The sequence below is a fragment of the Cydia pomonella genome, chromosome 6, assembly GCF_033807575.1.
Source record: "Cydia pomonella isolate Wapato2018A chromosome 6, ilCydPomo1, whole genome shotgun sequence".
NCBI classification, from domain to species: Eukaryota; Metazoa; Arthropoda; class Insecta; order Lepidoptera; family Tortricidae; genus Cydia; species Cydia pomonella.
Genome location: NC_084708.1, coordinates 9,098,114 through 9,124,468, shown reverse-complemented (window position 1 = coordinate 9,124,468; position 26,355 = coordinate 9,098,114). Strand labels below are relative to the sequence as shown.

The following is a 26,355-nucleotide window of genomic DNA, read 5'->3' as shown; positions in this document are numbered from 1 at the left end:
TAAACGTGTTTGGTAGTAAGTAGTTGACTCTAAAAACTCTATAACTTTGGAAACGCCTTGTCTGTAATTTTCGGTACAAAACAGTCTGCCGATTTTTACGGTAAAGGGGTACGTCAAATGTATGTTTTTTTATATATAACGTACAAATAGCCATGTCAGTCCATACAATACATATGACCATTGGCCGAGGTTCTCGACAGAGGGGTATGCTCCTAAAGGCGACTCGAGTAGTTAAATCCTCCAAGATAAGCCCATTATATTAACTTAACATAAACTATCTGTGAAAGTAATTGTGGTTGACTACGGTGTGATTGAAAGTTTAGATGTGTTATCGTAAACTAAGCTCCATTTTGCCAGCGACCCACCACGCAAGTACTTTACGAATCATCAGTTAAGTGGTTATTAGTGTAATGATTTAGTATATAATTTACGGAATAGATTGTATGTCGGACATTTGTGTAATGTAGCACTGGTGCTTCTTGAAAAGCCTTCAGCACCTTTTTAGGGTTCCGTAGCCAAATGGCAAAAAACAGGGTTCCGTAGCCAAATGGCAAAAAACGGAACCCTTATAGATTCGTCATGTCCGTCTGTCTGTCCGATTATGTCACAGCCACTTTTTTCCGAAACTATAAGAGCTATACTGTTCAAACTTGGTAAGTAGATGTATTCTATGAACCGCATTAAGATGTTTACACAAAAATAGAAAAAAAAACAATAAATTTTGGGGGTTCCCCATACTTAGAATTGAAACTCAAAAAAACTTTTTTCATCAAACCCATACGTGTGGGGTATCTATGGATAGGTCTTTAAAAATGATATTGAGGTCTCTAATATCATTTTTTTTAAACTGAATAGTTTGCGCGAGAGACACTTCCAAAGTGGAAAAATGTGTGTCCCCCCCCCGCCCCGTAACTTCTAAAAGAACGGAATGAAAAATCTAAAAAAAATATATGATATACATTGCCATGCAAACTTCCACCGAAAATTGGTTTGAGCGAGATCTAGTAAGTAGTTTTTTTTTAAATACGTCATATAATTTAAAAAAAAATTTTTTTTCATCAGACCCATACGTGTGGGGTATCTATGGATAGGTCTTCAAAAATGATATTTAGGTTTCTAATATCATTTTTTTCTAAACTGAATTTTTTGCGCGAGAGACACTTCCAAAGTGAAAAAAAGTGTGTCCCCCCCCCCCTGTAACTTCTAAAATAACGGAATGAAAAATGTAAAAAAAATATATGATATACATTACCATGCAAACTTCCAACGAAAATTGGTTTGAACCAGATCTAGTAAGTAGTTTTTTTAATACGTCATAAATGGTACGGAACCCTTCATGGGCGAGTCCGACTCGCACTTGGCCGCTTTTTTAATAGACCTACTGTTATCGATGAGGTTCTAAATTTATCGCCCGAAGTTTGAAGTTCATTTACATATATGATATTGGTCAGGAGACTGTGAGGTGCTATTCGACTTGAATCGTGAATTTTAACGAAATATTACAGTGAACTGTCAAGTTTCACTGTTTGAAATTATTGATATTAGAGATATTACTTATCCATAAGAGCCTATACTAGGATATAAAATTAGAATCGTGTAATTACTCATGGTGGAAAAAAATTGGGCTCTGTTAGGAAAGCGCTTTAAAACCTTAAGTTAGCTCATTTTTTTATAAATAAATAAATATTATAGGACATTATTACACAAATTGACTAAGTCCCACAGTAAGCTCAATAAGGCTTGTGTTGAGGGTACTTAGACAACGATATATATAATATATAAATACTTATAAATACTTAAATACATAGAAAACACCCATGACTCAGGAACAAATATCCAGGCTCATCACACGAATTAATGCCCTTACCAGGATTTGAACCTGAGACCATCAGCTTCGTAGGCAGGGTACGTTCGTACCCACTAGGCCAAACCGGTCATCGGTTCGTATATTTTGTATTTTACTTAAAGGAAACATTTTTTTAATGATACAAACCTGTGTTCAAATTTTTTTTTAATTTGCTTGTCTAACTCGAGAATCTAACCGAATAAAAATTAAAGCAACTAAACGCTCGCTATTTTATTCCACTAGTTGATACAGTTAATGTTACCGTAAAATTTTCTCCAAGAAACATTATGTCTTACACACGTCTGTCGTACAAAAATTGTATAAATTCGTATATTTTGTATTTTTTGGAATTTTTACTCGGCTCGGTTCCGGGGCAAGACAAGTGAATTTTTAAAATCTTTGAACGCAAATTTGTTACTTTTCAAAAAGAAAAGAATGTTTCCTTTAAGTATAATGAGCTAATTAAAGTTTTTAAGGCACTTTCCCTCCAGGGCCCTGTGGCAAGTTCGACAAGTAACGAGACAGACAGAGTTCAGTTTTTTCGAGCATAAAGTTTTAACTATATATGTGGCATGTATGGGACTGTGAGGTGTAATGAAACACAAGTGCTTACTCGCGAGCGTCTGTATTTTAACTAACTCAACGTACATCGTCAACTTATATCTATATCTTATACTACCACGCACACCTCAGCCCATTATTTTTTTCACCCTGTATATACCGAGGAAGATTGGGATCTTATTGTTTTCGCTGCTCTTTGTGTTGTATTATGATTAATTAGAAAATACTACACTGAAGAACAACTCTTAAGTTTCAAGTCTACTTGATATATTTTTTATTGAAATTCGTTTTCATTTTAATTCGTAAATTAAACCAGCTGAACACCGCTGTAAATGCAACTCGGTTGATTTAACGTCGCTCAGTGAATTTGATTAACGCGTTATCTGTAATATTGAGGAGTTGACTGAGTTTAACGTGTTTTCGTTGCGTATTTAAATGAGGTTGGTTAGTTAATGATTAAACCAATTAGCTTGCTTAAATTTTTAACATAGTATCTAGTGTCGAATCTTGGATAAATACAGTAGTTAAAAAATGTCAGTTATCCACACAACAATTAAAATAGTACATTACGATACAAGTGCGAAAAATAGGAAATTCGAAACGAGTGGCGATAAATTAAAACACGACCGCAGAGAGTGTTTTAAAGACACGAGTTGCGAATTACCTATTTGCACATGTATCGTACAACGTTTTACAGTACATATGGCCCTTTAAATGTTCGACATAGTAACGTAATATGCTAATTTTCGCACTTGTGCGGTAAAGTAGCACCATATATACTGTAAAATATTTTATACAGTTATCTTACAAACAGGTATCGAAAACCCCAAAGGGAATAAAATCCTTCTTACTGATATACCCAGGTTAATGCTCTCTTAATCTAAATAATATTCAGTTGTAAGGGCCATTTTACTAAAATACTACCTAAGTTAACCTAAACCTAAGTTAAAATTTGTCTACAACGATTTGTAGTGTTATTTGATAAAATTTTAGTCGAGTCGAGCGAATAAAATATAATAACAATATAGTAAGGTCACTTAGGTTAAGTTCCGAAAATACCACAAACCGTCCTGACCATTGTTAATATCTCCACCCGGAAGGACGGCAGAACATAAGATGTCCGTAATATAAGAGCGGAGAATAATTAATAAGTTTCTCCGAGGACGAAACCTACATACTTATGAATATATTAAAATTTTACCATCGTACGTATTCAAGGTTTTTAAGACACAATTAGATAAAACTGGCCAAGTTCGTGTTACACCGCGCAGTAATGGTTCCGTACCTTCATACAATACAAAAAGCCATAAAGCAAAAAGGCGTATCTTCGCAGTAGGTAATTGCGTCGTTTTAATAAAAAGATTTTTGGAACAACCGATATTCAAAATAATTTACGTGGAAAGTATTAAGAGCGACCCACCCCAGCTTTGTTCGGGTATTAGCAAATATCGTTATATTTCAACCAATTTACATAAAACCTTAACAAATTATACGCCTAAACTTTCTTCAAGAATCACTCTATTGATAGGTGAAAACTGCATGAAAAACCGTTCAGTAGTTTTTGAGTTTATCGCGAACATACAGACGTACAGTTAGACGGAGGCGGCGGGGGACTTTGTATTATAAGGAGTAGTGATGTGAATATTTATTGTATGATTTTTCTTTCAATTTTTTTGACATAACAATTGACTTTCGGAACAATGATTTCCAAGTATACACTGAATCAAAAAATAGTCTTAGCAACCTTGGTGTTATTTTTAACCTATCGAATGATATGCAACCAGTGCAATATGGACAGACGCACAGACGGACATGGCGAAACTATAACTATATTGTATTAGTCATTTTAGCTACGGAACCCTAAAAAATATTCATAGATTGTAACCTTGTAGGTACCTAAACTTTTTAACACGCGCAATCAAATGAGAAGGAGGTGAATAAAAAGCTCGACATTCCAACGAACCAATGTTGTAACTGTGTTTTAAATCAAAACTTTTCCTTTCCAGCTAAACCAAAAACCGTATGCGACAAGAAAACTGAGTTCGACTGCGGCGGAGGCATGTGCATACCTCTCTCCAAAGTTTGCGACAAGAAACCAGACTGTCCCAACTTCGAGGACGAGCCCACAGACCGGTGCGGGGAGAACGAGTGCGCCAAGAACAACGGGGGTTGCACGCAGAAGTGCGTCGACACGCCTGTTGGGTACTACTGTGACTGCGACAAGGGGTACAAGCTCGTTGACAACAGGACTTGTGAAGGTTAGTTTTTTTTTATTCAAATAAAAAAAAAGTTATTTATGGTCGCAAAAAATAAATAAATACAGCAATGAATGAACAAAAAAAGACACAAACACAGTAAGTCCAACAAGCTTGAGATTGTCGTCATCAAAGCAAGCCGTTTGAAGTAAATTTTAAGACCTGCCATCTGTCATTTTCGTAATTAAATAAATAACCCGTAATGCCGGCGGACGTAGGTACCTTGATATTTTGAAAAAAATATTGTCATGTTGTTATGATAAACATTTTCTGTCGTGTGTGGCTCTCCTAGTGCCCTAACATGGTTGGTCTCCAAGAAGCTATTGATCCTGAATAGAAATGGGATCGAATGGCATCAAAAAATCTTGACAATATAGTCTATTTTGTTAATTTCTGAAATTTTCCCAATGTCTGTAAATGTCAATAATTGTTAATCAGTAAGTTAGGGATGGTCTCCTAATTTGGGGTAGCAACATGTGACAGATCACGTGCCCTTTCTTAGTCCCTTTTCGTCTTGGCATCGGTTAATCATAACCATAATCTTTATTGTTTAGGAGAAATGGGTTACATTGCTGGTAATTACTATTGTAACAATTTTACATGGACTCACCAAGACTCTACCTTACTTCCTACGATTACTTGATGATTATTTTAAGTTGAAGTGGAAAGTTATAATAAAGTCGTGTTGCGTAATAATAGAGTTCTGATTAAAAATCAGAAAATAGTTTAAAAAACATATCTACACTTTAATCAATAAGGTTACTTTACAGCAGGGGTCACCAAATGGCGGACCGCGGTCCGGATCCGGCCGACCTATTTTATTTTTTGATTATTTAATAAACTTAAGTAAAAACGGACCGCGACGGCCATTTTATTTTAAGAACCGGACTCCTGAAGAAACTAATTGGTGACCCCTGATCTACAGACTGTTTTTTTTTAAATAGATATAGCTGGTAATACAATAAATAAGTGTTAATTTGAGGAATAAATAAATAAAATAAAATAAATTGTGTAAAAATATTTTCCATAATGTCAATATCCAGGAAGGAAAATACGTTTACACGGAGAAGCGGTTATCCACCGCATCCTCCTAAATTCCATTTCACGGATCAAAACGAACTACGAAGTGTCAAGTACATACCAGTCTTAGCATTACCATCAAAACAGAACTACAACTTTTGATTAATAAACTTTGCGTTACTCGTGCCACTTGAACCGAAAATATCAAATGCTTCAACAACTATGAATGAGTTGATTTGATTCATTAAATTTTGGCTACACGTGTATCGGATAATACCGCGTTGTTGTGCGTAATATGTACCTACTCCTTCCTTCTAACCTACTTTTAAATAATAATAAAACGCTTCTAAATATACGACATTATGTGAGTTGACCACCTAAGTAAGCTACAATTTCTATTGTTGCCAACCACTTATTAAAAGTTCTAAAGGATAATATGTTAAAAACGATATACACCAAGAAAAAATCTTAAATACCTAATTTGAAAAATAAATGACTTCATTACAGATATCGACGAGTGCGCAGATCCTGGTTCATGCTCCCAAATGTGCATCAACGAAAAGGGTACCTTCAAGTGCGAATGTCACTCCGGTTACGCGCGAGACCCTCGAGACAGGACCCGTTGTAAGGCCACGGAGGGCCACCCATCCCTACTGTTCGCCAGGCGGTTTGACATTCGCAAGATCAGCTTAGACCACCATGAGATGGTCGCTATCGTTAACGATACCAAATCGGCTACAGCGCTGGATTACGTGTTTAGGACTGGAATGATCTTCTGGAGCGACGTCAACGATGAAAAGATATACAAGTAAGTATGAATATAATTCAGTCCACTAACATCCATTGACCAATTGACGACAATCTAGCTATTAGCTTCGCGGCCCAACGTCCGTCAGCTAAGACCACCACGAAATAGCCGTAATCTAAAACGATACGAAGTTGTCTACCGTTGTTCATATTATGTGTTTATGACTGTTATTATTATTGTGAGCGAAGTCGATGCCAAAGTTATGACACCTGACTTAATAGCAAAGGCTGACTAAACATATTCTAATTCCTCAAAGTTAAAGTTTAGAGATAGATAAAGATAACAAGTCCGGATCCAACCTACTATGGACTTTTCCAGATGTGCCATCATCCGACGGAATTTTCGTATAGACGGGATCCGATTTGGAAATCCTTACGGCGCGTTTCAATTAATTATTGGACTTAAGTCCAGGTCCCCCAAAAAATGTGCCTCAGTCGCCGCCACCACGCGCATACTAACAAACTTATTTTTTTTAGACAAGGACTAGATTTATTATGGATTTGAAGGGAAACCAGAGAAGACAAGGACTAGAGCAGGAATAAACATACGGAAAACACATTTGCAGAATATTATTTATTATTAGGTACAGAACTTAAAAACACTGCTTTCCATTCGCGTGTATAATTTGTAGGTTGATGGAAAAAGCCTGTGTTGTTGTTTATAGATCACCGATGACCTTCGCTAAGCTAATTGCACAAACTAGTTATACATTTCGAATGACGTTAGCTGTCTGGGTGAAGGTTATACGAACAGCGATTAACGAAAGTAGCTCCGAGTTAAGCAAGCGTATGACATAACTTTACGATCGCGAAATGTTTCGTGATTGTTAAGACAACGTTGTATCATTACAGGACAATTTCATCGTGAACGTAGTTGTCTTAGGGTCGGTTGCACTAAGCCGTCTGTCACCGTGAAAGTGTTCGCAAATTTTTATTGTATGGGAAGTTTCATAGGCCAGTCCGTTAACTGTGGTTGGTGAAACTGGTACTTGAGTCTAGTCAGATGCAAAGAATAGCCATAGATGCCTTCTACCTACGTCGTAATTCCTCGGTGCATTCTTTATAGGCAATAGGTACACTACGCTACAGTCATTTCAAAATCTCCTATATTACGAATATTCGTTAGTGGTCTCTTTATTTTACAAGGAGTGATCTTTAGCCGAACGTTCCCGAGCGTAACTTTAACAATAACGCTATATTTATTTGCAACCGTAACCTTATCATCTAGCAAACCTAAAATGAGTAGGTACTTACCTTGATGACGTCATTTCAGAGCGCCCATAGACGAGGGCAGCCAACGCACCGTCGTTATCGGAGATCAGCTGATCACCTCCGACGGTTTGGCCGTGGACTGGATCTACAACCATCTGTACTGGACGGATACTGGCAAGAACCACATCGAGCTGTCGGACCTGCAGGGCAACATGAGGAAGATTCTGATTAGGGACAGGCTTGAAGAGCCTAGAGCAATCGCGCTTAATCCTCTTGATGGGTGAGTATTGGTACTGATGAAAGATACATGTTATTAGTACAAACTAGATAGGTAGGTACTATTACGCGTTAATAAGAAAACGAGCTCATGCTTTCACCTTTTTGACGCCAATGACAGATATATCCGCATCATAGGTCGAATGCCGAAAGCGGATTAATCCATCACAGACCACAGAGCAACATGGACGTGCATATGCATAAAGTTCAATTTCAGTTTTCGCATTTCGGTAACGTGGCTTCCATGTGACAGCTTTTGTATTTGACACGGCGTCGAAAAGGTTAATACCTACGTTAACATACATGTTTTAAATTCTTAATAAATCCAAGCAAATTACTTCAATCACACGTCAATGCTCACTACAATATCTTGAATGAATGAGATTGAATGCCCGATTAAAAACTAGAATTCAAAAGAATATCAAAATTATCCCTATATTAGGTTTGTTTAGGCGTGTTTGTTGTATCTTACTATATTAGTGACCCATATGTAGGGCACGGACTTGTGGAGATAGTTCGTCGTGACCCATATGTGGGGTACTGGACTGTGAGGGTGTTAAGAGTCCTGCGGCGCAAAGTCATTGACATGGGTGTTTTGTAATTGTCTTCCATTTCTGTGGTTATTATTAAAAGCAGACTGCTTAATGTTACGTAGGTGTAGAGTATAACTAGCCTAATATGGTGAAGTAAGGATATTATAATAAACGGTAACGACCGAGGGTACATGTTTAATATTTAATAAATGTATTCACTTGGTAGGTATATCCTTATATAACTGATAGCAGTCATTATAGCAGCCAAAATAAATAAATCATATAACTACGTTTTACATCTCACTATTAATTGAAAATATACTAACACATACGACACATTATTCAGATATATATTTATAGGTATACATTTACGTTTTTAAGTTATCAAATATAAAGAAATAACACTGCATAAATCTATATAAAATTATATTAGAATTAACTATATTTCAAGGACGTTACGATTTGCAACTTGAAGCATCAATACCTAAAGTTGCAAACCTCTTAACTCTTTTGGAGGAGATAAGAGGTTTACGATTTTAATAACCTCGGTAATAGAGATAATGTTCATCCGCAGCTTATTTCACAACATATTATCGGAATTAAACAAAGATTATTTCAATACCCTTTGCAGAAATGATTGATCGGGGTCTTATGTGGCATTACGAAATCAGTGCAGAGTTTAACGATTATAATGTAAATATTATTAAATAAGCAGACGTAGCCCAGACGGATGTTATTAGTTACACTGTTCATTCATTTATAAAATAGTAGCAGAAATGTTTTCAACTGGTTATAGAACGTTTTTAAATGTAATTTTGTTACTTATTGTTGTGTTTACGCCCGTCTTTCGGAGAATAATTTGAAATTGTGATTTTAGTATTAGTTCGAGGACGTTTACAAAAATCTTCAGTTATAAAATCAATTAGGTAATGGTTGTAAGGTATGTTGCCAAAAGTTCATTCTAATAATAATGATGTGATGAATACAGGTGGATGTACTGGACGGACTGGGGCCAGGTGCCCAAGATCGAGCGCGCCGGCATGGACGGCTCGCACCGGCAGACCATCGTGTCCTACGACGTCAAGTGGCCCAACGGACTGACCTTGGATCTTGTACGGAAGCGCGTGTACTGGGTAAGTATTCCGATGGACAAGGGTGAATGTACTGGACGGACTGGGGCCAACGTGTACTAAACGCGATCTTGATGCCTGTGGCCTTAGCACGTCTGCGCCGCGATGCCCGCGACAGTATATCGCGCGCGATATAGACTACCCGTATGTTCCTAATTAATAAACGTAGTCTAACTTGCGTTTGAGATACTGTCGCAGCACTCGCGATGCGCTGCTTAAGCTGCTAAAGTGAAAAGTACGGAAATTATCCATAAATGAAACTCTAGATTCTAGTCAGGACAAAATATCATAATATATGGACAAAATAATATATTTTAGCCACATAACATTGCCAACATCGTGCGAAGGACGTAGACAAGAGAAGTGGGAGGATAAATACCAAAAAGGCAATAAAGTTATAGGACTCACTGTTTGTAATCAATACTACCTTGCTTGCCATAAACTTATTAAAAGAGAACAAGATAAACAAATTGCATGAGTTTTCAAATGTGAATACTGCATAAATATATTGTTATATCGACAGCGCGACTGTAAGAAAGCTTTGCATTCTAAGATAGAAGACAAATTGAAACATATTAACATTTTACAAATTGCTACAGGTTGATGCAAAAATGAGCACCATCTCATCTTGCAACTACGACGGCAGCGCGCGGCGGGTGGTGCTGTACTCGACCGACGTGCTGCGCCACCCCTTCTCCATCACCACCTTCGAGGACTGGGTGTACTGGACCGACTGGGACAAGGCCGCTGTGTACCGCGCCAACAAGTTCAACGGAAAGGATATCGAAGCTATCACGTCTACGCACACTGTAAGTTCGCTTTTTATACGCCTTATGTATGAACACGAAACTTCACGTAATCCTTCTCGACCGACATGCTCCGTCATCCCTTCGCCATCACGACGTTCGTCCGAGGATTGGGTGAACTTAGCACTTAGAACAAGGCCGCCATTTAGCGCGCCAACAAGATCAACGGAAATTGAGTTTATCACTTGTATGTACAATGTAATTTTACTTGTGTTTATACACTTCTAAGGTGACAAGATGAAGAGATGAAGCGACGTTGTTATTTGGAAAATCCCTTTTTTAGATCGCCGTGCACGAAGGATCCGTTCTTTATTATCACCTTCGAGTACTGCTAATGGACCGACAAGGACAATGCAAGGCCTACATTACAGAGCCAACAAGTTCAACGAAAATATATGGGGCTTTACATTGTTCGCCTTTTTAAACCTTCTGAATCATAGTTAATGTTTTAAATGAATACAAACATCGTCGTGTTGGCTGCACTTTCTATGTCAATCTATCTACGGTAACAAAGATATACGAGAATCATTATCGTCCGTTATTACTATTAGTTCGACTTTTTGCCACAGCTGGAAGTGTACCTGTCTATCTCATATAAAATGCATTGCAACAACCCAGGAAAAGTGAAAGCTTCTTGCTGACCATGTTTGCACGCTAGTAGAAAATAGCATTGGTAATATGCGATACATGACCGGGCCGACGAATTTCTTGAAAATCGGATAGCGGTTATTAATTATTAGTGACACTTATTACTCTCTCTCCTTGCCATTTATTATTCCTTATGGGTCAAGTCGCAACTTTTCCCAAATTCATTTCCTTAAAAAAGTCTGTGACAAAAACGATACCAGTCTTTGTCCAAATCTTTTTACAGTTGACCCACCTTTTATATATGTATCTGGCTTTCATATTTGTCAGATTTGTGGTTAAATTCAACATTTGTGGGACCTCTTCCATTGTATATATACTAAGCTCGCTCTTCTGCAGTTTATCGGCAATGTTTTAACAAATCCCACATTTCCAGCTCCAAAACCCGATGGTGATCCACGTGTACCACCCGTACCGGCAGCCGGACGGCGTGAACCACTGCGCGGCCGTGAACGGGCACTGCTCGCACCTGTGCCTGCCGGCGCCGCGCATCGGCCCGCACTCGCCGCGCGTGTCCTGCGCCTGCCCCAACGGGCTGCGGCTGCTGCCCGACGACCAGATGTGCGTCGAAGACAGTGAGTACACTTTCAATGTCTATTAACCTCTGGAGTCCCCGGGGTCTATATTTGCCAGCCAAAAACAACCTTGAGGGTTTAATTTTAGAATCGAATTTTGATTGTCATTGCGAACGCGATATAGCGATCGCGTCCGTGCGACTTTATAGGGATGTCGTCAAAATTATTTAGAAATCTCTAAGACTACATGTTTTCCTTCGTTGTCGCTCGAATTAAGCTCCTAGCATTATGTTGACAGGAGATTCTACACGAAAAGAATTGCCAGCAAGTATTTTCTCTAAAGCTTGCTAAAGAGTCTTATGTTGGGATTCAAACTTCAAACTGATGGACGGTATTGGGATTTAGATTTACCTGCCGCTAATCATTTCTAGAAAAAGAAGGCTAGGTGATGGATTTCATAAAATTGTATAGCGTCGCGGCAGACTTCAACAAACATGGAGGGTCGACCTTGGCACTTAATGACTGCAATTGACAGAAACTTCTAGAACAAGCAGATCTTTCGATATTACCTATATAAATTCCGTATTCAATTCTATGGTGAATTGTACCTAAATACTAATAATATACGAGTATAAACGTAAAATTTGGAAAAATTGTAACGTATTAGCTCATACGGTGCATTTAGGTGCACTAATTTATCTACCTAGGCAACTTTCCGAGAACTATTTATAATTTAATTTATAAGTTGATAATTGCTCTATAATATGTCTAAACATCATCCTATTTTACGTCAAAGACATGATAACATAACAGAATGATGGTGATAACTGATAAAATATCATTGATCAAACTTTTTTAGTCATACCGATTGGTGTTTTTTTTTAATTATCTAAATATTATAGATCTATATATGAAAAATATTCCTTGTTAACAAGACAAGTTTAATATTTTACTTTTAATCATAATACACAGTCTGTATTTTTGATATAGCCGTAAACTTAAACTGGACATGGGTTTCAGTGCTATAAAACAGTTCTGAAAGATTATTTTAATATTTAGTATGAACTATCAAAGCGTAGATTTTTTTTTGAGCGGCAATGTATTTCGAACATCGTGATCACTTCAGACAGTTGTGACGTCGCGTCACTCGCGCCAGTAAATGCGACGTTTGAAGTAACTAGTGATACATAGCTTGCTGAATAGTTTTATAAGAAAAAATAAATGTACATTTTTCATAAAACCTATGAAAATGTTTTCATTTGGGCCTAAACTAACTCATCATCATCATTCGCTTGCCCTTATCCCATTCATTTGGGGCTAAACTAACTATGATTATGCGGTCGTATCATAAATACACGCTGTAGATGCCTTTATTTCTGTAAGTACAGTAGGGTTCAAAAGTACAGGGAAGTTATGAATGAAATAATTTAAATTGTCCATGATAATTTCAACCTAATGGTACCTACCTAGTATCTACTTTTTGTTAGAGTGAATAGGATCCAAGAGTTTTGTATTTGAGTACCTACTTAACCACGTATGTGTGGACACACTATATTTTATTTTATTATATCCCTACTGTCCTCGGTAAGATAATGAATGTTCATTTAATGATAGTTTTTTTCCCTTGTTCAGATTTTATTACAGGTATTTATATGTACTTGCACCTGCTCAATAGACGCCATTTGTTTTTCTAGTCACTTAATTGAAACCTAAGTGACCTCTAGACAATGTTATACTTTACGTTTATATACCAACACGTGATAAGTGTCAAGAAAATAGCAAGGAATCCAGGAAAATTAAGTATTATCTGCGGAATACAACATACACACATTCCTTAAACGCAGCGGAAGTTCATGGTGTGTATTATGTGACATTTCACACCCTGCTAAGCTAAATTAGACTTTATTATGCTGTCTTACCAATTCCAACAGAACAGCGGCATAATGAGGCATTTGCAAACATGCGCAGGTGTTTTTCTTGTACGTCTGTTTGTTTTCCATGATGCGTGTGTTTTATGGAAACTTGAAAACAATCAACTTCAACACAGTAAAATACACTGTCTTGACTAGCTTGATATGATATTGAGACTTGCAATAAAATAACGTGAACTAATCATAAGTACATAAATCGGATCATAGTTTTTAGGGTTCGTAGTACATTTTTTTAAACAGATGTTTTACTGAAAGCAGATGTGAAAACAAATCTCGACATTATACTATGGGGCTCACATAATGTAACAAGAAAATATTAACTCCCTCAGCTCATTTAAGGAAGGAACTCACGCGAAAGATTCCTGGGACAGAGTTAAACTAAAGGTTTCACACTGCTATATCTCTCACGTCACCCGGTATCCCAAAGAAGTGTAAATATCCTAAAGGAAGTTTTGATATCATCTTCATACAAGTTGTAGGTAATTTAAAGGGAGCTCCATTTCCCTCACGCTCTCGCGATTAGTGCAAAGCGTGGAGTTCAACCTCTCTCTCTCTCCCTCAACTTTAAAAACCACTGACGCACAAACAATATAGGTAAGTCAAATGATTCCAATTCTTAATTTCATCGTCATTCTCACAGCAAGCGATTTCTAGAGAACTCCCGGAATGTAGGTACCCAGACGAATTACTTTAAGGGGGCGTGACATATAAATATAAAATGGCGTATGTCATATTTTGTTTAATTGACTGAGGTCAATAAAAGCATCTAGCGTTATTGACATTGGCATAGCTGCCTTGATTGATGAAACCGAATCGATATGCTTATTGACTCTAATTGGCGTGTAGGTAAAGGGTATATTCTTGCTGATGGCCATATCGTTATTGGTACCTATGCCCTATACCAATATTCTAAATTTAATAAAAAAACGGGCCATATGCTAGTCGGATTCACGTCCCAAAGGTTCATCGTAATTTACCCCCAAAAGTGCCCCCCGTGTATAAAATGTATTTATTTAGGTCACCGCCATACGTACGTGAACTAAATTTCAACCCAATAGGATTATTGTATTGTTATGTGTTTGGTACACGTACGTACGTTTTATACTGGATAGTAGTTTCGAAGAAAATTGGCTATAGATGTCCATACGGACAAAGGGCACACGAGTGATACTATATGGGTTCCGTTTTTTTTTCTTTGTACGAAACCTACAAGCAGACTAACGAAGTAATGAAACTTATAATAAAAAAAAAATTAAGTACCTACATAAGTGGCAGCGAATGAGTCAGTTGGAGTTTGAGAACATCATAGCGACTTCTTATGCGGTTTTTCGAAACCACTGGCATGAGTTGTTAGCTACTCGACTGCAATGAGTAACTATTTCATTTTTAACTCACTGGGTTTTTCATAAATAAGCAACATCTGAAAAAAAAAATTGTAAACGCGTCGCCATAAGAGTTGAGGTGAATATTTTGCTACGATAGAATAGAATAGAATTATTTTTATTCATAATCATAAACGAGACAAATTATCAAATTACACAATAAAACGTAGAAAAAATAAAGTGCCACGAAATGGCCTCATCTCGGCATGTTGCGAGTGGTTTCCAGTGCTGTTCTTTCGACGAGACCATCAAGTGAGAAGAAGTTATCGATAGTCGACAATGTGACTTTAAAAATTAGTGTTCTACAAAACTACTGCTTGTGCTAACTATTTAGTAGTAGGAGTGTACATTTATGCCAACCTTTAGGCACTTGTTATATAAACAAATGAAAACGGCATTTTAGAAACGGAGTAGTACACAGATAGGCTATATCAGTAGTAATTACTGGAAATTATGATTAATATATCCGATTGCAATTGATTAAGTCGAGACAGGTATTAAAAGTATTGAATAAAGATAAGTTACTCATCTGCGTACCGACCACGTTGTGGCGCGTCATCGGATGACGACACATCGTACGATATTTTTTCGACACTGTGTCATTGCGTGTTGTAGGTTTCCACCGAATCATACTTGCTCATAAAAAACAACGGTTCGTTTCTGATGTCACTTTTTAAATTGATATAATACGTGATTTTGTACAATGTCCTTTTATGAATTTATACACAGAACAGTCATTTATAGTTTTAATCAGTTTGCAGACAGTGCAGACGACAAAGCTCCATTCATAAGAGCAGACAGATAAAAGATCAAGATTTTCATAAAGATTTTATTAAGTATATACATGTATCCTGGTAAACCCGTGACTCTGTTTGATATCGTCAAAGTCAAGATAGCCAGTTAAAAGAATACAAATTCTTTTTTCAAACATAATTTCGTCTATATCATTCTATGCCTTCAATTTTCTTTAAATTCACTTGTCAGTAGTTATCAGCATTTTCCTCGCTTGCCTCAGAAGTGAATGAACCTTCTCGGAAGTCGTAATAATCGAGTAACAATCGAATCCAATTATAATAGATGCCTGCTAAGTAAGTGCGTATGAAGAAGCCGAAGCTTAGGTAAGATTGTCAATGAAGTACGAACTGAAGTTTGTAAATATAACATGCAAAGGATTTTCGATTAATGATATTTACTTATATAGGTTTAGAAATATGGATGTGACGGATGGGGGTTACTTGGAAATCTGAAATTATAAGAGATAGGTAAATCAATACAATAACCAGACAAAGAAGTTTTTGTGGCAGAACGTGTGTTTGAAAAAATGAGACATCGATAAATCTGTTATCTATAAGTCAGTCATAGATTAATAATTAAGAGATGTAAATTTTACTTGCTGTTAATAACCGAGAAATTTCAATAATGAAAATTAATTACAAATCTTTACATAATTTCTTTATTACATTTATTTTGTACTTATAAATAAAAATATAAACCGTAGTATACAGTGCTAAAATAATAGAAAACGAACAATATAATTAAAGAAGATATCGAACGTGTTGTGTATTTTGCGGTAGCTATCTTCACTTCATAAAATATAGGTATATAGGTAACGTTAAGGTAACATCGATAACAGACATGTCGATATTTCATTTTGTCAAACGCTTTATTTTGCCACAAAAACTTCTGTCTGACAATACCAGTTTTGAATGATTCATGGTTAGTTTCACTCGATCCCGGTGGAGATGAGATTAACTTTTATATTGTTTTCGAGCTCCCGATATCCAAAATGGTATCAATACAAGGTATCAAGTTTCTATAGATATTAAAGACAACAAAAAAAAGTGTTATACCTAGTTTCCAAGAAAAGTAGTATAGTACATATTAATCTATCGATTTCACACATTATTATTAACTTTATTAAATTTTTCCACTTTTCTAAATATTACTGTATGATGAATCATCACATAATATTATTTAGAATATTTAGATTATTTGTAATCTGATTTATCTGATGATTAATTATTCTTAAGTGGATAGTTAAAATCAAAGTGGGCAGCGAATGAAGTCAATACAGATTGAATCATAACATTGATAACGCTTTAAGCCTACTTAATACAAAAACATTAATTGTTTTTGCAATCTCGCGGAGATACGACATCGCAGATGATTGTGGTCAGAGGTCTAGTTTGTGTAGTGTTTGCCTGTAATCATTTAACTAACCAAGATTAATTGTTTTCGTTTAGTTTTCGACCACTTGACGGAGTACATTTTAACTAGTCCATATGTATGCGGCAAGGTAGGTTTATATTCAAATTCGTCAAATGGACGAAAACTAAAGCTGGACAGAAACTAGCGCAATTACCCTATAATATTTTGCGTTCCGAATGACAAGAGATAATTAATGGGTTATAATATACTGAATCACTTATCAATAGTCTAATGCAACATCGCCATATGAAATGTTTTAACGCTGACATTACCTAACAGGTAAGTCGTTTCTTTTAACTCACAGAAACGATCATACTTTATCATCTAAAACAGAGTCGCACCATAAGGGTTCCTTTTGTACCTTTTTGGTACGGAACCCTAAAAACAAACAACCCTCAAAACCCTAATGATAAGGCTTTTTGCCCATGACAACAAACACAAATTACGCAAGCACTATTTGAAGATGCCAGTCGCCAAGGCAATGTCATCGTCAAGGCACGATCATTTTATTATGATACACGCGTAGGGACACGCATCTACACCATCTATCTTCACCTGTCTGCTGATTAACTACCGTAATTTAAAAGGGCTTTTGAACATCTTATTCCTAATTACACTTAAGAATCTACAGAAGACTTGCGGTTAATGGGAAATTGTTCTTGAAAACAGTCTATTTATACTGGACTACCAATTCACTTAAGTCGTTTTAGACTCTGTTGCCCATGATGGGAAATTACCCAGCCTATTTTTAACCATGGAAAAAAATCTAAAAGACATACGACTACGGTGTAATTTAATTTCGTTCGAGAAGCCACAGGCGTTGTAGTTAATGCACTATTTATAGCTAAGTACATACTACATACATCTGCCAATACGTTCAATACGTTTTATATTAGCATGCTCAAGTATACTTATGGCGACTACAAGTGGGAAAAAGGGTATTTGTCTTCCGTTTCCGTATTATAGGTAGTAAACAAACCGCTCGGCCCAGTGTATTGTATAACAAAAAAACGCAACGCATACTTACTTAAATACCAAGCTTAACTCGGAACAAATATTCTATAAGGATAAATAATAAGTTTTTTTAATAATATTTTCAGTAAATAAGTATTGACTTTTTTACTTTTCACTAATTTATTAAATTCTCTTATACCTAGCTGCAAAATTTAGTTACTAATTATGTACTGCTTATCAACTTAGTCAATTAGTGCAGGAGGCGACCTTGCCTAAACGAGTTCAAAATTCGTCCGTACGACACCCTACTATCGAAATTCAAAAAGCAATACGTTGCCCAAGCTCAATGGCTGGTTAGTGAATAAGGTGAGGTGACGTCACAACATCACGCCACCTTTCGTTTAGTCAATTCGGATGCGATCCGGCCCGGCGCTGGCGGCCTTGCTAACGATGTCTCTTTATTACATCACTTTATTACACTGTAGTTTGGCAGGCGCGTTTCTTCTACGTAGCTATTAATTAATATACGGATTAAGATTTAAAAGTTACATGACTTTTTTTGAACAGTCGGCCCGATTCGAGCCTTAGGATACGCCAAATATTACATTTTTCGTCACTTTTGACACTAACATATCCAATCCATATCGTATTTATAACTAATATTTGACGTAGTTCGAATCGGGCAGAGTAACACCTAATACAGGTATCCTTTTGTACTGGATAACAAATGTCATCTATTCGTAATTATAATTGAAGTTAAACTAAAAACAGCTGTGAGATAAGTGGCGTCTGTTACCTAAATTAAATTAAATCGAACAAACTCGAGGGTACGGAGTGTTATGGTCGGCAACGCGCATGTAACTCCTCTGGAGTTACGGGCGTACGGACGGAGACTGCTTCCCATCAGGCGGACCATATGCTGGTTTGCCACCGATGTAGTATAAAAAAAAATGTCAATACAATCTGGCGTCTGCACCAGAAGTTGCTAACAGGTGACTTGGTCAAAGTAAACTGATCTGCACGCGCTCTTACTCGCTTAGAAACATCTGCTGCTGACTGTAGTTAGGTACTTTTTAGTTCCTGATTAAACTATTTATCTATTGAATACTGCGTGGTTAATAGTATTTTTGGAACCTTCGTACTTTCATCAGGTTTATACATTTTATTAATGTTATTGATAAAGATAACATATGACGAGACAACATTACAAAACATTATAAGCCATCATCAAATCAGTTTAGTAATTTTGTATTAAATACCTACTACCTAGTTAACGTTGTGTTGTGCCCCCGCAGTGAAACTGCTTTAAGGGTTAAAATATATATTTTATTTTTGGATTACTACCACCAAAAACGTTTGTAACTGTACGATTAACCAGACAGCTGTAGTGAGTGTGAGCCGGATCGCACTCGGTTAAATTGACGGAACGTTGGCGAGTTTAGGAGGCGCGGCGCGGTCGGCGGCGGTACACTTGGCATTTTTGCATCAGTCGCCGAGAGCGGTGGTCGCGCGCTCCTCGTTGCACTCTATAGTATATATTTCGCTCTCTATCAAAAGTTCAATTACCCTCAAACTTGTCACTTCAACAAACATAAACATAACCTTCAAGCATTTGTTAAGTTTAATTTATAATACATCTACAGATTCAGTTAATCCAGAAGTGGAGGTGCAAAAACCGACAGGTTCAAATGAAAATATTGTAGAGGAAAAACCTGTAACCAGTGAGTATTTTAACCGGCCATCCAGTTTCTTTAAACCAGTTCCTTCTGTCTTTACCTTACTGCTCCTTGAAGTGAACAGAATTTGTGGCATTTGAGGTTATATCGACGAATATGTTAATGAAAGTGAATGTGAAATAGTGTTACAAGTGTGTCTGTGCAATCGGATTTTCTCTTGCATTTATAATGATTTATTGGATTGAATGCCACAATTTCTTTCTCGGATTGCGTTCCTGAATGGGTTTAATCGTTGCCATCGCTTTAGATAAGATAAAGTTACATTTAAATTTGGGCGCAGGAACCATCATACTAACATTCATCGCTACTCACTAACACGGCTCACTGTGAATGTTCAAAAGATATCTGTGTGTCTTCAACATAGGATTCCTAAATTTCCAGGGCATGCCAAACGTCTAGTTTCCAAGCTGATGAACAGCTTTGAATGTGCGTTAAAGACGTCTGTTAACACATATGGTGAATTCAAAAAGAGAAGGGCTATCAGGCCTTCTCTTGAAGCTAGTTCGTGACTACGCCAAAAGCGAGGACACTACTGAACCTCCAGAGGAACCGAGTTTACCATCTGTCGACGCATACGGCGAGCCAATGAAGGTGTATTGGGAGAGCGATAAAGAACAGTTGGACGAGAAGAATCAACCATACCTAGACCTCTTCTTGAAAGACATTGCTCTGTCAAGAATACCGGACACCACCGACGAACCCACCAAAGAATTACATTACAATTACGACGGACTTAGTCTCAATTTTTTACCTGAGGCTGTGAAAAATTTTAACTCATTGGGTAATGTATAATATTGTTTTACATATAATCATAATATAAACGGGGTTTTTCTAGCTGGGAAGACACACAGATTACTTAAACTGGGTGCATGTTGCATATTTACACGGATTATATAATGCTAAAAACATGATCTAACTAACAATAATTCCACACGCAAAAAAAACAAATAAAATCTTTACTGGGTATATTCAAATTAATTTACACTGAAACGCCAAAAGGATGTAACAATGATTTATCAACTAGTGGGATCATTACCAGCATTAATTCCATTCATTGTTCGGGGTTTTTGTTGTACATTATTGGCATCCGCAACTCGACGACAATACCTGTCCTTCCTGTCCTCTTTTGTTTTCTTTGAATCCCCTTTGTAACAATAATTACGTGTGCAGAAGTTACCATAAATTTAAACTAGGTTAGTATATTTGAGTAACAGTTGGCACGTTTCATTGACAGCAGCAAAAGGATCCTAAATAGATTAGTCTAGTTTAAACCGGTGTGAAAAACCCACGCAATTTGTGATTAAAAGTGTATATTAGTTTTGAGCAAGAATCGATGCATAGCTATAATGATAACAGTATCACCATATCCGAATTAATTACGATTATTAAGTTAAGTTTTGTATTATTAGCGAATATAAAACTTTTCTAGGTATAATTCGCGAACTGACGTTGTTTGTTTATTTTGGGTCAAATACCGGATCAGTTGACATTGAACTTGTTAATGATGACGAAAAATTTGCAAAACTTCCTACGTTTTGTTAACATAAGCAGTTAGAGTTACGTGCAAGCAAGCAAATTAAACAAACACATCCGCTTGTCCTTAACTTTCGATCTTTTCATGTTTGTAATTAACGCTTATTCTCTGGTGGTGGTTATTTAGACCACAAGCAGGTATGTTTAGTTCCAAAAGGCGTGCGTTGCAGGGTTGATAATCTCAAAATTAAAATAGATACAGTACATTAACACTGTTTTTTCAACGAAAATTAAGATAAACATGATATTTTTAATGTGGCATCATATCATGTCTATGCTTAACTTCAGAAGAAGTTTGTTAGGTGACAATGTCACACCAACACCTTGTCAGTAAAAGCAGTTTTTTCTGCATTAAAACAATGCCAGAAAAATTGACGTTTTTCCTTAAACACGCAAAACTAAACGTACCTGCTGAATAACTACAATGTCATACATTACATTCCTTTGATATTTCCAATACGAGTAAGTAATCTTTGTGATCTTATTATTAAAATTTGTACCAATTTGAGGCATCATTTCAATAATTTTCCATGCCTAAATATAACTTTCAAGGGAGATATCAAGGGAGTCGCAAAAAATGAGATATTTTCTTAACGATCGGTTTTTATGTAATTCCAGATGTGGCAGAAACACCTAAATCTGACCCCGGAATCTCAAACAACGGCCGCGACGCAGGCGTCATCGCCGGAATAGTTGTTGCTGTAATCTCAGGAGTCATCATATTAGCAGCATTGGTAAGTTGTCTACAATATAATTGGTTCTCGCAGTAATTATCGGCAGAAAGAAAATCATCATCTTTATACAGTTTTCTTTACAATCGGCGCCGGGAATGATATTGGCGAAGTAGGTGTTTTTTTGCGGAAACTGATCCAACTGATTACGCGTATTATCTATTAATTGGTCTGGTGCTAATAATTTCAGAACAGATTTACAAAAGTTTCACTTGAAGATTAAGTACATACATACTAATAAAAAAATCTAACAGAGGGCCTAGCCAAGATGCCAATCGTTTGCGCCGTAGCGAACGAAACGGAGACATTACCGTTTTGTTGTCTCCGTTTTTTATTACGCTATCACTCTTCCATATAAGAGCGACAGAGAGACATCGTTTCGTTCGCTACGGCGCAAACGATTGACATCTTTAGGCCCCCTGTTCTCTTACCTAACTAGAGTTATATTAAGTAAAGACTATAGTAAGCAACGATTCACACGATTATTCCAAAGACTAGAGATGATGAAAAGCCATTGTCTTCATGGTTATATTTCTCACGTTCTGAATGATTGTCGTGTTAATCAGTCGTTAAAAGTGAAAGTAAACCCAGTTTAGCAGATAACGTCACTATTAAAGGTTGATAAGAAATCCACGACCATGTTGCACATGTATCGTAAAATGAAGTTGAAATTGATATTGTATGTGATTAAATTAACTTCACGTTCTTCCTCCTTTTCCACTGGACCTACAAAACAAATTATCAAGGCCGTTGCAGAACTTTTCAGACAAAAAGCGATTTAAAGTTTAACCGGTTTAAAGACGCAGGTAATATTGACTGTGAAATGCCGCAGATAACTATCGTGTTGTGCTACTATAGCGGAAAAATTGCCTCATGGCTGATGTTTGCTTATTTTCTTTTTTTTATGAAGAATGAATCATTAAGTATCTCATTTGTGGAAATTTGGCATGACTAATAATTTGCTAGTCTGATTTGTTCTTATTTGCAATGAAACATTTATTCCCTCCGAATTTTCTAATCGTTCAGTATAAACCAACTGTTATCTTTACAATGATCATGTTGCACATATTCGTTTGAATGCCCGCGTAGCATATTTAGGTGTCGTGTGACACCATTACTGTTGAGTTGCCGAGAAATGAGGTCGGTTTGTTATGGGATTTTAATTGCTTTCCGGAAGCCCTTCTATCGTTCGACTTGCTATTGTTCACTTCGTAGTAATGGGATTGCTCGTGACTTGTGCGTGTTCTTATAACTAATCCTTGCAAATATATCGGGCAATATACTGCAAAAAGATAAGGGAAGATATCTAGATAGTGAATCGATATTAATCTTAAGGAAAATAACTGGATACATCAAGGCTCTTGATTGCAGATAATATAATTGATTGATTTTAGATTGCGCTAATGAATCGCATTACTCCTAATTGTACGTGCATGTAAACAACGGAAACTTTAGGCAGCGTCATCCACTTTAAACGGATGTCGGTTAGATAGTTTTCTCGATCATACACATATAATAATGTAATTAGCGGAATTGGTTTGACAATGAATTAATTGAAGTTGATAGTTCTCGATTACATCACAACAAACCGCATCATTAGACACAATTGGTTCAAAAAGACGACGAGTGCAGTAACAGTTAACCTTCGGCAAACAAACCATTCAATTGAATTCTCGAACGTTCGCCCAAAGTGGAAAAGAAATTAATGTTAATTGAATTGTTTTCCAGATTGCTGTGGTGATGTACCGGCACTACGTGCACCGCAACGTCACGTCTATGAACTTTGACAACCCCGTGTACCGCAAGACCACCGAGGACCAGTTCGCGCTGGAGAAGAATGGGTACGCGCCCGGCAGCAAGCTCTACCCCAGCACCGTGGGAGAAGAGGTGAGAGCGCTCACAGCTATGGAATGTACGCTTAACATACAGAACAGCCTAAGATAAGTCGCGCAAACTCCGCACTGCCCTCCTTAGGAGCCAATTAATATAAGTGGGTGTTTTAGGTCACTGACCCTAATTTAGAACTAAAATTTCAAGATTTTAAATATTAAAGAATTTTATTTTTGAAAACATCAATTCGATTTCTTAAATATGATATGACAATGATATGATATGACCCCGACTCGACTTGGCCAAAAGAAATAGTGTTGTAAATAACAAGGTAATACATAGTGTTAATAATAGTTAGCTGTAAGGTCTGCCTAAGACGTTTTAAACTCGATGTACTTAGTTTACCTGTTTTAAGGAATTTGTAAAACAAATATTTTTCGTTTAGGGATTAAGTGTAAGGGCAATTGATTGTGCCAACATTTTTACCGCATCAGTATTAAATCATAGCTGCCAAATTATTGGTATTAAATTATAGGTAGATATAAATGCTGTAAATAGCCCCTTTGAGATTGCCAGTATATTTTTATTCTGCCTGCTTTAATTATTACTGATAATATTTTACTGCCGAAAATTTTGTTTTACATGCATTAACATTCGAGGGCTATTCATTATTGGTAAGTTGACTGTAGAACACAAACTGGGTATTCGTCAACATCACTAAAAAAAAGGTCACCATGGAAATCCAATTTAAATGGTAGCAATTCACGTGTGACGTTGACAATACCCAAAAATTTATTATAATAGTGCCACTTCATTTCATTTGCGTGTACAAGTTGGCTGCTTAGAAAAGCATAATGTACAAATGACAAAAACAAAAGCATATTGATTATTGTTTACTTATTTGTTTTTTTTTTTCTTTTCAGGCTCAAGAACCTCTCAACACGCCCGGTACAAATGAGTTTGTATAGTGCTCGAGCTGGCAGTAAATTCGTTATAATGTCGTTGAATGCGAAAAGAAAAAGACGGACTTGTGATACTTTAAAATAGTGAACCAGTGAATGGGTTTAAGCTGACAGTTTTGCAGATAACTCTAAAATAGTTAGCGTTAGTGCAGTGAAAGTGTAGCGCCGATCGGAACCAAGTTCAGTTAGCTGTCACGCCTCGCACCTTTATGGATCTCAAAATTATGAGTTTGTCATTTCATACGATATCGGGTCGGAAGGCCGAGAAACTTAACCGCGCTACTAAACTAAACCTGTGGTCGAGTATCACAATGTGCAGCAAAGGGGACACGTCTGCTACTACATTTTATTAGACTGTGAATAGCGTAGAGATTAGATAATATTGCTTTATCAGCAAATGCCTGGTGCATAGTAATTATTTATATTAACTATACAATTTTTATATTCAACTTTTAGTTAAGTGTTTTAATTACAATGCTTTTGTATAACGAACTCAAGAGATTGGTTGATTTCTTAATCAAATAAAATGAAGCTCATTTTTATATAGCGAGATGTACTTATTTAGTGAATTTACAATAATGTTATAATTCAATATGTATGCATGCAGTACATAAAGTACCGAGAAACATGTGTAACGAATTCTGGAAAACAGAATTTGCAACGATGTGCGTCAATGTAAAAAGCATCATGCACAAAAACATTACGTCATGAGTCTGTTTTTTAATGTATTGAAATAAAGACTTATTAAAACTCATGTGCCAAAATGTAGAATTTGCATTAAATAACATGATCAGTGAACACTTACTCTATTATTGCAAGCATTGTATTGTAACATTAACTTTTATCTAAAGCGTATTGGTTGAAGGACTGGAAGGTGAGGTGGTTGGAGGCTTACATATTTATGTATAAATAACTATGTAATTTCACTTCATAGTATCTCGAGATAAGTATTTATTTATGTAAATTTGACTGTAAAGGGGAATCTATGTTTCGATCTACGCATATATATCATGTGCCAACTAGTGAATTTTACTACTGACAATATGAATTGTGTTTATATTTGTCTACTAATAAATTATTCCTATAGTAAATTGATTCCTATTAGAAGCATGTTAGTTGCCTGGTATTTGTTTTAAATATAAATTGTTATGCATTAGTACAGTTTAATATTTTAAAATTTTATGTAAAGGTTGTGTTTACCATCCTAACTAATATGATTATATACAATTATGTAAATTACCATCATGTTATCTTACCTAATGAAATTATGTATTTTTTATTAGTAATGTTTGCCTAAAATTTGGAACGTGACTTTGTCAAGCAAAATCCTGCCAAATCCTATAAAAATGTAATTATATTGCTAATAGTAATGTAATTCAATTACATGATACTTGCACATTTCATACAATACGCCTAGCTCAATAAGTGTGGTCACTCAAATTGTGTAAATATTGTCAGTAAAATATATGTAAAATGTGTTAA

General features: G+C 36.3%; 1 protein-coding gene across 8 annotated transcripts in view; it reads left to right on the top strand.

Moving 5' to 3' along the window:
- Window positions 1-26,355, top strand: part of LOC133518883 (very low-density lipoprotein receptor) — a 256,636-nt gene extending 230,281 nt beyond the window's left edge. For 4 of the 8 annotated variants that reach the window (XM_061852645.1, XM_061852646.1, XM_061852652.1 and 1 more), the window contains 10 exons: window positions 4,414-4,665; window positions 6,190-6,490; window positions 7,763-7,981; window positions 9,499-9,643; window positions 10,240-10,449; window positions 11,468-11,666; window positions 19,725-19,802; window positions 21,969-22,084; window positions 23,810-23,968; window positions 24,835-26,355. In XM_061852645.1, coding sequence (XP_061708629.1) covers window positions 4,414-4,665; window positions 6,190-6,490; window positions 7,763-7,981; window positions 9,499-9,643; window positions 10,240-10,449; window positions 11,468-11,666; window positions 19,725-19,802; window positions 21,969-22,084; window positions 23,810-23,968; window positions 24,835-24,879 — 1,724 coding nt within the window. In that variant the 3' untranslated portion in view covers window positions 24,880-26,355. Of the gene's footprint in view, window positions 1-4,413; window positions 4,666-6,189; window positions 6,491-7,762; window positions 7,982-9,498; window positions 9,644-10,239; window positions 10,450-11,467; window positions 11,667-19,724; window positions 19,803-20,198; window positions 20,470-21,968; window positions 22,085-23,809; window positions 24,586-24,834 lie in introns of those variants that run through there. The other 4 variants (XM_061852647.1, XM_061852649.1, XR_009799546.1 and 1 more) reach the window with 3 other exon arrangements.